The 17105-nt window shown below is 39.4% G+C and overlaps 1 protein-coding gene across 1 annotated transcript in view; it reads right to left on the reverse strand.

Annotated features, from left to right (window-relative positions):
• LAMA1 (laminin subunit alpha 1) overlaps positions 1 to 17105 on the reverse strand; it is a 157286-nt gene that overhangs the window by 89583 nt on the left and 50598 nt on the right. The window contains exons 4-11 of the mRNA XM_059139976.1: positions 13870 to 14112; positions 12362 to 12541; positions 9704 to 9793; positions 6507 to 6624; positions 5210 to 5388; positions 4380 to 4485; positions 1950 to 2110; positions 628 to 768 (exon numbers count right to left, since the gene is read on the reverse strand). Of these exons, the coding sequence (XP_058995959.1) occupies positions 628 to 768; positions 1950 to 2110; positions 4380 to 4485; positions 5210 to 5388; positions 6507 to 6624; positions 9704 to 9793; positions 12362 to 12541; positions 13870 to 14112 (1218 nt within the window). The remainder of the gene's footprint in view (positions 1 to 627; positions 769 to 1949; positions 2111 to 4379; positions 4486 to 5209; positions 5389 to 6506; positions 6625 to 9703; positions 9794 to 12361; positions 12542 to 13869; positions 14113 to 17105) is intronic.

Raw genomic sequence — 17105 nt, forward strand, 5'->3', positions numbered from 1 at the left:
GCACACCCCCCTGCCAACACACACCCTGAATACAGTTCTCCTGAGATGGTCATGGAGAGCCCAGTTGTTTACAACAGATGAGCCCTGTACCCTGGGGTCCACCCTAACCTCCAGCCATCCCACTGGCCTCCCAGGCACCCTTTAGCATCCCCCCAGGACTCCCCATTCCCAGAACAACTGAGGATACCTTGCCTGCCCTTATACTTCCTATGTCACCTGTTGTTCCTACTCTCACCAGGTTCCCTGAGCTAGAAAATTCTCCATGGCCCCATGTCCTGATGAGTTCCCCAGCCTGGGACCAGTGTGGAGCAGTGGGCCCAGAGCTCACCTTTGACACCACAACCAGATGCACTTCCCCACAGAAAACACTGAAACACGGTACATTCTACAATATAATAATAACATCCTATTGTTTGGATAGGGAAATGTATGTAGGAACAAATACATGACCAAGGAAGAAACTTTTGTGATACTGTAGTAGCGGGCTGCCTCTGATCCGTGCCCAGGTCATTCCAAATGGCTGGGAGCAGTGGTACAGGAAAAGGCAGACCCCCATGCTTTAGAACACAGCTCTCAAATCTGAGAGCTCTTAAATCTTAAATCGGGGTTCTGGGAAGGTACCCGCACCTGACTGATGGACCAAGAAAGGCTGTCACAGACATCAGAAACACCAAAGCAGAAGCACTCCGAGCAGCCCTCAGGGTTTCTCTCCTTCAGGTTATAGAATCCTGGCTTGCAGAGGTCACAATTGTCTCCCTCAACATTTTCCTGCAAGGAATAGAGAGAAGATTAGCTTTGAAACCAGTGTGTCTAGGTAGGTAGAATAAAGTGGCATTAACATGACATTAACAAGAAAGGTGTTTGCAGAGAAACAGTTAAGAAAATAGATGCTCCAAGGAGATGTATAGCTTCATGAAGTCATTATTTCCAGAACAGATGTTTTTGAAATTATGACCACTTAATTTTGTAGTCAAGAATGAGGGTCAAAAGGGGTGCCTGGGTGGCTCAGTGGGTTAAAGCCTCTGCCTTCCGCTCAGGTCATGATCCCAGGGTCCTAGGATCGAGCCCCGAGTCGGGATTTCTGCTTAGCAGAGATCCTGCTTCCTCCCCTCTCTCTCTCTGCCTGCCTCTCTGCCTACTTGTGATCTCTGTCAAATAAACAAATAAAATCTTAAAAAAAAAAAATAATGAGGGTCAGGATCCCAGAGCTCAGTCATTTATATTGAAATGACTTTTATGGTATTACTTGGTTCTAAATCTTCCATTTTTGTGATCTTTCGAGAATTTTAAAGCCTGAGGAGGGTATATATCTGTCTTATTAATATAGAAAGGTATATATTTGTCTTATTAAAAACTGCTCAAGATTATTTTCAGTCACTTATATCATATGCTTAAGACCCTGCTTACATGGGAAGAAGCACAGAAGATAGAATGGGAAGTCCAACAAGTCATGGTTATTATGGGGAAATGGGTATTAATATCAGATAACAAAAGGTCCCCACTCCCTGTTACCTAACAACTGATTTTTATCACTGTCCAATTCCTTTTTAAGAGAAATCCAAAATAACATCTCTGCCTTTAATTAATATTTTTATAAATTTAGCATTTATCTGCTTCTCCTTGAAACATTAAGCTGGACCAGAATGTCGGATAACGGCCCAGGCTTAAGAAATGAAGCATTTGGTTTCACCTCGGAAGTCACAGAAATACCTCTGGAATAGACAGCCATTGCCCAGAAAGCAAAGAAAGAAATAAAATTGGGTGCCCATCAGAGGCTAAGGACAAGGACTGTGACAGAGCATCATGCTTCTCAGGAAGGTACAGGAAGGAGACTTCTACTTAAACCTTGCTGCTTTGCTCAAAAACTGATCGCCTGAGCCGATGGGCGGTGTTGTTTTCTTAGGACACCTCAAAGGAAACTCAGGGTCATCTTTAACCTGCACACGTACCTTACAGAGACAAGGCTCTGAACATGGGTCCTCATTCACACTCCCAGCCCGACTACACTCACAGCGGACGCAGGCTGGGTAAGCCTTGTAACCAAACTGGCAGCGATCACATTTTTCTCCTGCGTAGCCTTCCTTGCATGGGCATTGACCTGGCAGCTTCCCTGGGAAGAAAAGGATGGCAATGCTCAATAGTAGGGCAAAAACGTTAAAGCAGGGATTGGAAACTATTTCTCTAAAGGGCCGGAGATGAACTATTTCAAGCTTTGTGGCCAGAAATCTCTGTTGCAATTACCAACTCTGCCCTAAGTGCCTGGGACCAGCCACACATAACACCTCAACAGATAGGCATAGCTCTGTTCCAATAAAACTTGATTTACAAAAACAGGGGGTGTACCAGATACGGCACACAGATCACAGTTTATCTTGGTTTAAAAAAAGAAAACAGGGGCGCCTGGGTGGCTCAGTGGATTAAGCCACTGCCTTCGGCTCAGGTCATGATCTCAGGGTCCTGGGATCAAGCCCCGCATCGGGCTCTCTGCTCAGCGGGAGCCTGCTTCCTTCTCTCTCTCTGCCTGCCTCTCAGCCTACTTGTGATCTCTGTCTGTCAAATAAATAAATAAATAAAAATCTTAAAAAAAAAAATTAAAAAAATAAAATAAATAAAAAAAGAAAACAGAGATGAAAAACAGAGGCTGGTGGAAATGTCCAATGGCGCCATGACTTTGGAAAACAGGGTACATGATATGATGAACACTGGCTGTTAAACACAAGTAATAAATTATTGAACAGTACACCTAAAGCTAAGGATGCCCTCTATGACGGTTAACTGAAAATAAATAAAAATTAAAAAAAAAAAAAGAAAGGAAAGCAGTTTGGCATTTCTTCAAAGTATGAAGCATGTTACTCTATGACCCAGGTATTCCACTCTTAACCATTTACCCAAGAACAATGAAAACATACATCCACAAAAAAAGCTAGACACGAATGTTTGTAGCAGCATTATTTGTAATAACCAAAAAGTGGAAACAAATGAAATACCCATCAACTGATGAATGACTTATAAAATGTGGAACATACATATGATAGAGTAGTATTCAGAAAAGTAAAAAAAAAAGGACCAATGGATGCTACAGCATGGATAAATTTATACAAAATGTCCTGAATAAGCAGCTCCATGGGCAGAAAGTAGATCAGTGTTTGCCTAGCACTGGGGCAGAGGGTGTGGAGGGAAATGGGAAGTCATTACCACAGGGAAGGGGTTTCTCACAGAGTGATGAAAATTGTCTAGTAGTAGGCTGTGTTGATGGCTGCACACACAAGTGTACCCCAAAACATTGAATCCTGTACTTTAAATGGGTGAATTGTATGTTAGTGAACTGTATCACAAAATAAAGCTTTTTTTTTTTTTTTTTTTTTTTTTTGAAAGCGCAAGGGGAATGATAAAGGGCAATCAGCACTATTTTTGCTTTTAACACCAGCTCTGAAATTTCCTAGTTGTGTAACCTCAGCCAGGTTTCTTAACTGCTTTGAGCTACAGCTTCCTGGCCTATAAAATGTGTTAAATAATTTCTATCTGCTCTGGTTGAATGTTTAAATGATGTATTTCTTAAAGTGAACCCAATCAAGGGTAATCGTCACTACAATCACCATCATCCTCATTATCATTAGCATCCCATTACCAGTCACAGGGAAGGATTAATTCAGTTGTGTAAATTACCCCCTGCATTGCGGGTGGGCTCCACACTTGGCAAACCCTTCCCTGCTGGTCAGTATCCACTTTAACTGATAGTTACCGAGAATTTGATGAGGTCACAGAAGTCTTTGAACAGATGCAACTTTTTCAGGAGATTGTGCTATTTGCAAGTCCTTTGCCAGTTTTTGCAACAGAAAGAACACTGACATTTACAAAGTCAGCAGGAGAATTTGTTTGCTTTGCCAGATGATGTGTGCAAAAGCCTTGTGAGTGTCTTGTAAGAGCTAAAGAGAAGGATTGCTATTTACTGTGTTCCCCGTATGGCTTTAAATTGGGACTTATTTCTTCTTTTATCAAATGCTCAATTATCTGCTCAAATGTCATTCCATCACCCCAAGATTGCCCTCTTATACCCCACCTCCCTCCAATCATGACTCCTAAGTTTGCTCCATGCCCATAGCATTCATCCCTACCCGGAGTTATACTATGCGTGTACTTCGTTGAGTGTCTGCCTGTGAGCAGAACTTTTGCTCATCTTGTTCAAGTACATATTCCTGGGCCCTAAAAAATTGCTGGCCACATAGTAAGTAGGTTGATAAATATTTTATAAACAAAAGAATCAGTAAAGAATCATGTGATCTGATTCTATCCAGTGATGATAGTTCCACCAAGCACAAATTTTCCATGCACCCCCCCCCCCAGATCAATTCAAGCACAAAAGCGAACCAAGGAGCTACCTTTGTGTAAGTCCAATTGGAGCTCATCTTTAATACAGACTGAACTCAGGGACCCAAAAGGGTCACAGTCACAAGGACGACAAGGGTTGTCTTCATAAGGAGACACCTGAAAGGCAGAGTTTGTCCTGGATTATCTTACCAGAATGAATGACAATAGTAGCAATAATATCAACAATAATACCAATGACAAGTTATTGACTTTTTATTCAAGATGTGACTATTATAATGATTTTGTATACCCAGGGAGTGTAGGTCTCAGGAAAATAATGCGAGCTCAAGACAGAAAGCCCCAAATGTTTTTGGATGGGATGGCAGCCAGTGTCGTTAGTAAGGTGCCTTCCTTCTCCTTGATCACTGTTACAGGGCTCCCCTTGCTCCTCTCTATCTCTCACAGTCATGTATAACCGTCACCTAGACCAGACCTCTGTAGGAGCCAGGTGATAACGACTTATCAGGTCAGCAGAGGATGGACCAAGCACTCCCTACAGGCAAGATATAGCTGCGATAGTTTTTGGCTGACTCTTCACATTCACAGTTAATATTACAAAACCAAGACTACAAAGACAGTAGGGCCCCAAATCCAAGTTAAATTAAAAAGTGAGCATCCTACTCTGATTAAGAAAACAGGACAGACTGGATAGGAAGTGGATATCTGAAAAAGGCTACTAGGAGAATAAGAATATAAAGAAAATATTACAGAAGGAAATGAGTTTGCAATATTGGAGATGACCATTAGCAAAATCTCTTTTCCATTTTGGAAAGACAATGAAATTCAGCTCTGGTGAAGAAACACTCTCACCTTGTATGGTCTATAATATAAACAGTCTCACCTTGTATGGTCTATAGTATCCGTCAATACAGGTCTCACAATTGATCCCCATGGTGTTCTGCAGGCAATTGATGCAAACCCCGCCTCCTTGGAACTGTCCAGCAGTATTCAAACTCCTCCTCTGACTGGCAACAGTTTCATCATAGTAACAGTCTTGGGCTTTATTGTGACAATTACATTCTAGGAGAATTCGAGCATCTCAATTAATGTATTTATTAAGTCCTATATAAAGAAAACCCTTCCCTCCCTAAGTAAGTTTCTAGGACCGTAAATTAAATCAAAATTCCAGAATAAGTAAATTTAATAGATTATGGGCAATTTTACAGAGGACGATTGGGAGTAGACATCAAAATTATACACATGCATATCCATTTGACCCCTCAACCTATCTTCTGGGATCATAATCCCACAGAAATACCTGCATTTATGAATGATATCTACAGGCTTGATCATCACACTGCTGTTCGTGTTAACAGAAGACTGGGAACAATGAAACTATCCATGGATGGGTAGCTATTTTAATTATATCGCATCCATTTAATGGAATTCAGTGGTACTGTTTTTAAAAACAGCATTCCAATAGAGAACAAACTGGTGGTGACCAGAGGGGAGTTGGGTGGAGGGAAGGGCAAAATAGGTGAAGGAGATGAAGTCACGCTCATCCTCATGAGTACTGAGTAATGAATGTATCATACACCTGAAACTAACATAACACTGTGTGTTAATCATACTGGATCAAAAGAAAAATAAATAAATAAAAAAAGAAGAACAGTGTTTCATATTGCTAACATGGAAAGATTTTCAAGACATACTGTTAGCTATAAAAGCAATGTATAGAATGATAGGCCTGGCATGTCAGGTCCCACGTAGGAGCTACGGTGGGAGGAATAGGCTGATGTATGTTTTATTTGCATAAAAATTTCAGGAAGAACATAATATGAAATAGTAAAAAGTAGGATGGATGGAGACAGAGTGGAAGTAATACTTTTCCCTACATATTGTTTATATATTGGTGGATGCTGGAATCGTGTGACTATATCGCGTACTTAAAATTTAAATCCTCCCCAAAATTAAATCCAAATTAATAAAGAATACATTCACATATGGGAAGTGGAAACCGAAATAAAATGGCAAATCCCTAAAGATGCACGTAGGCCTTAATATTTTAGTTTTCAAGTAACACATCACTTTGGGAACTCTTTGAATACATAGAGTTACATACTAGTCAAAATGTCATCATCAGAGTAAGCGTATTGAGAAGGAAAAACGCTACATCCTTCCATTCTCAGGAGACCTACTTTCACACGTGTTCCCGGCGGAAACGGTGCCAGGCCGCCAGGGCTGCTGGTGGTACCCCGGGCAACACCGGCTGCAGCTCTCTCCACAGGTGTTATGCTCACACAGACATTGTAGTTTCTAGAAATGGGAAATACAAAATGACATCTGGAAATTAACCTGCATAATTTTTGTAACTTTATTTGTAACAGAGCTGATCACGGTCACATATCCAGCATGGCGGTGACCCTGAGGACATAGGGCTCCAATGGAGCTTGGAGGCATTCATTGTTGGAGGAAAATATATGCACGTGACCTGGTTACAAACAGAAATGAGAGAGAATAAAGTAGAACTAAAACTGAAATGAGCTCATGAACAAAAACTTTTCCAAATAAGATGCACTAATATTCAGGGTTTATAAGCACCTCCTAAACACTTGGTTGATCTGCCTCATTTTCAGCCTCAATAGAGGATAATCCTATTTGAGAGTCAGTGAATTACAAAGACTGGAGGGGGATGGAATACCAAGTCACTTCATATAAGTTGTTTAAAAGGAAACGGGGCGTCATACTATTCACTTAATATTATGCTAAAATGGGTAAAATTGATTTTCTCTTGATTTAGTACCACAAACATGGAAGAGGGCCAAAATGGGAGGAAAGCAAACATTCTTTAAAAACAAAAAAAGCATAAATGATATAAATTATAACTGCATGGTTTTTGCTTTGCAGTCTTATACAGAAAAGAGCTTCAAAGATCATACATGGAACCGTATACCTGAAAATGGTTAAAATGGTAAATTTCATGTTACGTATATTTTACAACAAAAAAATTCATAGTATATATTTATTTAGAAATACATCACCCAAATAAAAAAAAAATAAAAGAAATAAAAGGCATCGAAACTGGTAAGGAAGAAGGAAGGCATGTTACTATATACGGAAACCCCAAAGACTCCACCAAAAAACTACTAGAACTAATAAATGAATTCAGTGAAGTTGCGGGATGCAAAATTAACCTACAGAAATCTGTTGCATTGCTATGCACTAATAATGAAGCAGCAGCAAAGGAAATTAAGAAAGCCATCCCATTTACAATTACACCAAAAACAATAAAACATCTAGGAGTAAACTTACCCAAAGAGGTGAGAAAACTGTCCTCTGAAAACAATAAAACACCAATGAAAGAAATTCAAGATGACACAAAAAAATGGAAAGAAATTCCACACTTGTGGATTGGAAGAACTAATGCTGTTAAAATGCTTGTACTACTCAAGTGAATCTATAGATTTAGTGCAATCCCTACCAAAACACCAACAGCATTTTTCACAGAATTAGAACAAACAATCCTACCATTTGTATGGAACCATAAAAGACCTCAAATAGCCAAAGCAATCTGGAAAATGAAAAATAAAATCAAAGGTATCTCAATTCCGGAATTCAAGTTATATTACAAAGTGGTAGTAATTTAAACAGTATGGTACTGGCATAAAAAACAGATATATAGATCAATGGAATAGAATAGAAAACCAAGAAATAAACCCAGAATTATATGGTGAATTAAGCTTTGACAAAGGAGAAATGAATATACAAGGAGAAAAAAATATCTTCAATAAATGGTGTTGGGAAAACTGGACAGGTACATGCAAAAGAGAGAAACTGGACCACTTTCTTTTACCATACATGGAAATAAATTCAAAATGGATTGAAGACCCAATGTGAGACCTGAAACCATAAAAAATCTTGAAGAGAGCACAGGCAGTAATTTCTTTGACATGGGCAATGGCAACATTTTTCTAGATATGTCTTCTGACGCAAGGGAAATGAAAGCAAAAATCAACTATTGGGACTACATCAAAATAAAAAGTTTCTGCACAGCAAAGGAAGCCAACAACAAAACTAAAAGGCAACCTATTGAATGGGAGAGGACATTTGCAAATGACACACCCAAGAAAGAGTTAGCCTCCAAAATATATAAAGAACTGATCCGGGACGCCTGGGTGGCTCAGTTGGTTAAGCAGCTGCCTTCGGCTCAGGTCATGATCCTGGCGTCCTGGGATCGAGTCCCACATCGGGCTCCTTGCTCGGCAGGGAGCCTGCTTCTCCCTCTGCCTCTGTCTGCCATTCTGTCTGCCTGTGCTCGCTCTCTCCCTCTCTCTCTCTGATAAATAAATAAAATCTTTAAAAAAAAAAAAAAAAAGAACTGATCCAACTCAACACCAAAAACAAACAATCCAATTAAAAAATAGGCAGAAGACAAAAAAAGATATTTTTCCAGAGAAGATATCCAGATGACTTACAGACAAATGAAAAGATGCTCAACATTACTCATCATCAGGGAAATGCAAATCAAAGCTACAATGTGATGTTGTTTCACACCTGTCAGAATGGCTAAAATCAACAACACAAAGGATGAGGATATAGAGAAAGGAGAAGAGGTTACACCTACACTCCTGGTGGGAGTGTAGACACACTGGTGTAGACACTGTGGAAAACAGTGTGGAGGTTCCTCGAAAAATCAAAAATAGAACTACACTATGATCCAGCAAATGCACTACTGGGTATTTACCCAATAAATATAAAAATGCTAATGCAAAGGGGGTACTCGTACCCTATGTTTATTGCAGCATTATTTATGATAGCCAAACTATGAATGAAGCCCAAGTGATCGTCAATAGATGAATGAAGTGCTATCTTCTACAATGGAATATTACTCAGCCATAAAAAAGAATGAAATCTTGCCATTTGCAACATGGATAGAACTAGAAAGTAAGTCAGCCAATGACAATGACAAATACCATATGATCTCACTCATATGTAGAATTTAAAAAGAAAGAGAGGCAGAGGCACATCAAGAAACAGACTCTTAGTCATAGATAACAAACGGATGGTTATCAGCGGGGAGGGGTGTGGAGTAGGGAAGATAGGTCAAATAGTGATAGAGATTAAAGAGTATGTTTATCATGATAAAAAAAATCTTCTTGGGGCTGGACAAATGAGGAAAAAACAAACAAAAGAAATATATCTTCCAAAGAAAGTGGAATAAATTTGTTCAAAAAAATGAAACCAGTTAAATTACCTGAAAAAAAATTTTTTGCAGCATAATTTCATACCTTTCAACATCTGACTTGAGTAAAGAAAAAAAAAAACAGTAAGGCAAACACTGTAGCTATAACTAGTCTTTTAAAGTTTTAATAAACTGTAAAATACTGGAACTCACCTTTGTAGTTTCATCCCAGGGGCAACTACTGGCATGTCCATAACAAATACACATTCCTCCAACAGAAATGTCTTTGATTGAATAGTAATACTAAGGAAAAAGAACGTGACAAACAGAAATTAAGGCCTCTTTTATTTCAGTTCAAAGAAAATGTTGGGCTCTCCAACATACAGCTCAGCTGTTACGGGTAACCTAAAAAATAATTTGATACACCTTTTAAATTATACTTCATGCACAAAAATCCTTGTGTTGATTTTAAACAAAAAGTGCCCCAATGAGCTCATCAACAGAAACCAAATGAATCTAAAAGAATTCTGAACTCATACCAGCCAGTCATATTCAAAACCCATAAAAAAACACTGAATGCAGCACTCTACAATTGAATACAGTACTTTATACAAAAGATAACAATGCATGACCAAGTAGAATTTTCCCCCAAAATGCAAAGTTCGTTCAACATAGGAAGATCAGTAAAAGTAAATCATCATATTAACAGGATAAAGGAGAAAAAATCATTTGATCATTTCTATAAATTCACGAAAAATGTGTTACAGACATGTTTACCACCATCCACTTAAAAAAACCTGCCAAGCCAGTAAAAGAATCTGTTCAGCTCTAATAAATGGAATCCATGAAAACCTAAGAGCTAGCAGTGAAAGATTAAGTGCTTTCCTCTCATCATTTCCATTCCACATCTATGGGAGGTCCCATCCAGTTCAATAATGCAAGAAAAAAGAAATCAAAAACAGAAAGAGTGCACAGTAAGGCCAAATTCTCATTATTTGTAGATGATATTATTGTGTACTTGGGAAAGTCTAAAACAAACAAACAAACAACCTACTAGAAATAATCCGTGACTTTAACAATTTAGCAAAAATAATATACAAAATCAATCAACAAAAATGGGCTGTATTTTTACACATTAGCAAAGGAGAATAAAATTTAGAAAGCAATCTATTAAGGCTAACAGACAAAAATGTATATTAAGAATAAACTGAATAATAGAGGTACAAATAAACAAATAACGAAACACTGCCAAGAGGAACTACAGAGGGCCAAGACAGGTGGAGAGATACAGGATGTTCACAGATTAGAGAATCCAATATTATCAAAATGTCTTCTGAAGTCCTTCTCAAACTGATCTATCAATCCAGTGGAATCTCAATGAAAATATTAACAGGATTTTTTTTTGGGGGGGGCAGAAATTAACAAACCCATTCTAAAATGTACAAGGAGACAAAATGAATCTAGAATAGCCAAAGATATCGAAAAAGAACTCAGTTGGGCTATTTTAGTACCTGACTTCAAGGCTTAAGTCTAAAACACTACAGCAACTGAGAACATTTGTTATTGGCATGAAGACAAATGGTGCTGGCACAGTTGCAGGCATATACAGGGAAATGAAGAGCCTTGACCTCTACCTCACACCAAACACAAAAATTAATTTGAAATACAATAGATGTAAAAGCTAAAACTATAAAGCTACCAGAGAGAAGCCTAGGGTAACATCTTTGCAAACCTGGAATTAAAAAAGGGGTTTTCAGGAAAGATACAGAAAACATGAACTATTAAAGAAAAAATAATATATGGGACTTCATTAAAATTAAAACCTCTCAAATGTAATGGGAAAGTGAATAAGCACACTCCAGACAGAGAAGATATTTGCAATGTGGAGATCTGACAAAGGACTTGTACACAAAATATAAAGAAGTCTTTTATAGCTCTGTAATAAGGAGACAGAATGACCCAAATGAAATATGGACAAAAATATTCGATCAGATACCGATAAGCACTGGCTCACATGTGTCATCAGGGAAATACAAATTAACCTCACAAGGAACCGTCCCCATATACATATGAGAATGGCTGATCTGAAAATGGGTTGAAGGGTGCCTGGGTGGTTCAGTGGGTTGAGCCTCTGCCTTCAGCTCTGGTCATGGTCTCAGGGTCCTGGGATCGAGCCCCACATCCGGCTCTCTGCTCAGTGGGGACTCTGCTTCCCCTTCTGTCTCTCTGCCTGCCTCTCTGCCTACTTGTGATCTTTGTCAAATAAATAAATAAAATCTTTAAAATAAAAAATGAGTTGACAACCCAAATCTGTGACAATCTGTCATACAACAGCACTCTCACCGGTTGCTGGTCTACAAAACGGTAAAACTTTCTGTACGGCTTCACAAATTCTTCAATATTAAACACACAGCTACACTATAACTCAGTAATTCCACTCCTAGTTTATCCAAGGGATTTGAAAATATTTGCCCACATAAGCCTCGTATATTTACTATACACTTAAAATCAGTACATCTTTTTGAATGTAAATTATAACTCAAACTTTAAAATTTCCTTTTAAAAAGCGAGAACAACAGCTTACTTGCTAAAGATCAAATGCGGAGTCAGACCAGAGTGTAAAGAGCAATACCGCAGCACTTGCTACCGAATGGCATTATGGAAGGGTGGGGGAAGGGCAAGGACGCAATGTCAGAACCATCCCCTAGTTGAGAAAGGTGGCATGTTAAACAAAGCATATATAATGATCTTCAGCGAAACAAGGGGGGAAAAGGCCAACCTGGGAGAACGAAGCCAATCAAAAAGAAAAGTCTGTGTTCCTTAAACAAAATAAACCTTTCACAATGGGCGAGAGCTCTGCCATAGACTCACCCGTCTTGTAACAATAGGATCAAGGTCTTTAGGATCACGGTGGCTGAGGGTCATGAGATCGGCGTTGAGGGTTCTAATGCGCTGTAAGCGAAGGCGAATATATCGGGCGGAAGTAAACTCCAACAGCTTGGGTGAAAGATCATCAGCGCTCGGTCTGCCGTTGACTAGTGATGTGTGAATCTAACCATAAAGACATCAAAACAAACAAATGTCCATCTTAACCATGCAAAAATATAGCCCTGATTGTTAAACTTCAGGACATAATCTTTTACTGATACTACTTAAAAATCAAACTGAACAACTAGATTCTTGTAGAAACCCAACATTTGTTAAGTATTATCAATGAACACCATGATCACAAAACATCTTCAATTAATTTGAAGTTATGCCTTCTGGCAGCTCAGAAATGGCTAGAAAACTTAACAGGACCACTTCTCCCAGTGTGGAGGGTATTTCAACATGCATCATTAGGCTATGACTCCTATGAAACAAATTCTAAATGCCCAGAACATACTGGAGAGAGTGAGAGAAGGTTCCAGAAAGCTTTGTATACCCACTCTCTTAATCTCAGCTCTCGAAACAATGCAGGCTTGCTGCGGAATTCCTGCTGGGAAGAGTCCTCAGGAGAGGATTTGTAGTTTTATCTCATCAAACCAGACACTACTAAAGAATGGCTTGTTTTTTGGGGACGCCTGGGAGGCTTAGTTAAGCATCTGACTCTTGCTTTTGGCTCAAGTCATGATCTCAGGATCATGAGATCGAGTCCCTCACTGGGATCTGCCCTGATTAAAATTCTCTCTCAGTCTGCCCTTCTCCGCACCCACATCCTGCTTCCTCTACTTACCAAAAAAAAAAAAAAAAAAAAAAAAAAGAATAACTTGTTTTTGATTATACTCTGCCTTTTTTTTTTTTTAAAGATTTTATTTATTTATTTGAGAGAGAGAGAGCATGAGAGGGGAGACAGTCAGAGGGAGAAGCAGACTCCCCATGGAGCTGGGAGCCCAATGCAGGACTCGATCTGGGACTCTGGAATCATGAAGTGTGAATTCCACTCTGGGCATGGTGAGCACTGAGCTATAGTATTTCACGAGCCATCTCCAACTCTCAACACCTCCAAACAGGAGAATGTCGCAGAGAAAACTAGAAACTACATCTTTTAGAGGCATTTTCACTCTCCCTTTAATATTTCAACAAATGTGCTTGCCCTGGTGTCATGGGAAAGGTGCTTTAAGAGGATCTGATAGAGTTATTGAGTCACGGTAAACGGAAGACTAAGGGCTCTTCCTGAAAGGAAGAAATCAATAAGGTGAAATGTATGGGTTACAACATCAATCATCAGGAGACTCCCGTCAATATCTTGAACATAGCTAGATAGTAAAAGATCTCTGTAATCTGTACTCAGAGAGATCGACCTGGAATGTCTGATATTGGCTCTTACAATGGCTATCTTTACATCAGAGGTGAGGGCTCTGGAGAAAAACCCGACATGGCTGTGGTGGGCACAGTACCTCTCCATGCTCAAGGGGCACCAGGCGAGAATAGTAAGAGGTGCAGATCACTTCGTCATCAGCCCTGTAGGTGGGCGGCCCCCGTCTCGGAGTGATATTGTAACGAGTCAAACACTCCGTGTCACTAACTGCATAATACTGCCAGGGGCTGAACACTGTGCCGTCCAGAGAACGTTCCAAAATCCAGTTCCCAGGTCGAGGCGCATTAGCAGCTTTGATGATGACGTAGGCGACTTGAAAGACCTAAAACAAGGATAGTAATAAATGTCAATCAAGAACCATTAGAACCTCTTGAAAATAAATTGCCTCTTGGGAGACTGATAGGATGATCGCCAACGTCTCCTCATGCTTTTGGGTGTAATTCCATATAAATGTTGATCAGAAATAGGTCTTGTGAATATTCCCCTAGAGGCATCACTTTGCCAAATAAACTCAAAAAAATACTCTCACAAATAAATGTGTATAATTACAACCATCGTGAACAGTAGTAATATTAGCACAAGTGCTTGTTCTCTCGTTTTCAGTGTCATCGGGATCCTGAATGATAGTAGTGACATCACATTACACCAATGGTAGCTCAAGTGTATTTCTTTAGTAATTTGGAAATAACACATCTGAATATGAGGGGGAAAAGTCCACTACGTGTGTGCCTATTTGAATGACGTCAATGAACAATACAGAAAGCCGACAAGGATGTAGAACAATAGGAACTCCCACGAATCGCTGACAGGAATGCAAAATGGTAAAGCGGCTTTAGAATGTGGTTTGTCAGTTTCTATAAAAGCTAACCATATTCTTACCGTGTAACCCAGCAACTGCACTGCTCGATACTTACCTAAATGAATGGAAAATTTCCAAAGGCGAATGGATGAACAAAGTGTGATACACTGTCCACTAACATATTATTCAGTGATAAAAAGAAATAAGCTCTCACACTATAAAAAGATATAGAGGAAATTTAAATGCATGTTGTTAAGTGAAAGGGCCAATCTGAAAAGGCTACATATAATATAATCCCCAAAATATGGCATGCTGGATAAGGTAAAAATACAGAGACAGAAAAAGATCAGTAGTTGCCAAGGGTTGAGGGGGAAGGACAAATGACCTCCAGGGGGCCACAGAGGATTCTTAGGGCCGTGAAGCTACCCTGTAGAATATGTAATTGTGGACACGTGTCATTAAACATCTGTTAAAACCCATAGAATGTGCAACACAAAGAGTGAAACACTGTAATTACTTAATTAGTAATAATGTATCCACATCAGCTCACCAGTTTAAACAAATATTTTACACTAATGCAAGATGTGAATAAGAAGGGGAATGGATGCAGAAGAGTGAGGGGTGTATGGGATTCCATACTTTACACTCGTTTTTCTGTAAACATTAAAAACTGTTCTGAAAGATTACAAACTGTTCATTTAGAAAGAAATAAAAAGTTAGAAAGTGCAGAGCTTGCATAACAGGGGGAAATGGGATGTAGATGAGCAATAAATAGCCAGGCAAGTCTTGCATTTGGAAGGGAATCTTGTTGCTGCGTAGCCCCAAATTCAGCACTAAAAGGAATCATGTGTCCACTAACCAGCCCCTCTTGGAACAATCCAGTGACAGGAAATTCACTTGCTCTTAAGATAGTTCTTTTGTTTTATGGAAATTTCCTCTGTTAGGGGATCTTTCCCTGAATTGATTCTCAAGGTGCCTCATAAATTCCATTCTCTGGAGCTGCAGAAAACATGAGGATTCCATTTCATGTAGCTTTCCTATAGACACTTAAATAAATAATCATATATCATCTCCAGAATCCAAAGTTCTCTGCTCCAACTTCCTGTTTATCTGAAAATATTTACCATTTCACAAGACTCTAAAAAATGGAGATGCCCAGGAATGCCTGGCTGGCTGAGTTGGTTATGTATATGACTCTTGATTTCAGGTCTGGCCATGACCTTGGGGTGGTAGGACCGAGCCTCATGTGGGACTCCAAGCTCAGCAGGGAATCTACTTGAGATTCTCTCCCTCTCCCTTAACCCCTCCCCCAACTTGTGTGCTTTCTCTCTCTCTCTCTCAAATAAATAAATAAATCTTTTTTTTTTTTAAATGGAGGTGCCCAGTGAGACAGCATGATGGGGCAGCCCATTAGAGACGGATAGAAGGAAAGGAAATTCACAAAGACAGCTGAAATGAAATGTATTTCCCTTCTGTTTTCCAGTTTCACATTTACAATGGAAAGAACTAACGGGATGACTTCATGCATGTTAAGAACTTTATGCGTATCATCTCATTTAATCCCAAACAACTCCTTGAGTTCCAAATGACTGTTGTGCCCATTACATATTTGGAAACTGATGTATAGAGAAACTGAGAGACAAACTACTGAGTCATAGGTCCCAATAAGAGCACTGGCCCCCACAAGTCCACACATACCTAAGGCTGCTAAACTTCCTTTTTGTGATATCCAAATAAAAGACACCTAAGTTCACTTGCACACTGGGTCATCTAAACAAATGCAGTGGCAGCTGTTCCAACTAACTCTGGAGTTTCTATTGGGAGAGCCTGGGATGAGCTGGGGGTGGTGGGGGGCGGGGATGGGAGGTTGTGTAAGAAACAAAAATTAATGACAGCTAATGCTAATGGAGCATGTACTGTGGCCAACAATGAATTATTAATAATTAATAATATTTAAAGAATTATTAATAATATTAATACAATTAATAAGCTACTTAATAATTAATTAGAATTATTAGTGCCTCATTAGAATCATTGGCTTTTCTAATTCTATCACTAAATTCTTCTTATGAAGTATATATTGTTATTTCTGTCACTTTACAGATGAGAAAACTTAGGCATGGAAAGGTTATGTAATCCCAGGATCTCACAGGTACTGTGAGAGCCACAGGGACTCCCGGGTGGCCCAGTCAGTTAAGGATCTGCCTTTGGCTCAGGTCATGATCTAGGGTCCTGACATCAAGCCCCACATCTGGCTCCCTGCTCAACGGGGAGTCTGCTTCTCCCTCTCCCTCTGCCACTCCCCCTGCTTGTACTCTCTTGCTCTCTGTCAAATAAATAAATAAAATATTTTTAAAAAAATGTATACTGTAGGGCTTTGAGCCCAGCAGTCAATCACCATGCTTTGCTGGTACAGAAGGCAAGGAAAAGGAAGGGCCACGTTCCAGGCTGGGGCAATAGGTGGGTGCTAACCCAGTTTTTCCATTATTGCAATACCCTGTTCTTGGATTTTCCTC

The sequence above is a fragment of the Mustela lutreola genome, chromosome 11, assembly GCF_030435805.1.
Source record: "Mustela lutreola isolate mMusLut2 chromosome 11, mMusLut2.pri, whole genome shotgun sequence".
NCBI classification, from domain to species: domain Eukaryota; kingdom Metazoa; phylum Chordata; class Mammalia; order Carnivora; family Mustelidae; genus Mustela; species Mustela lutreola.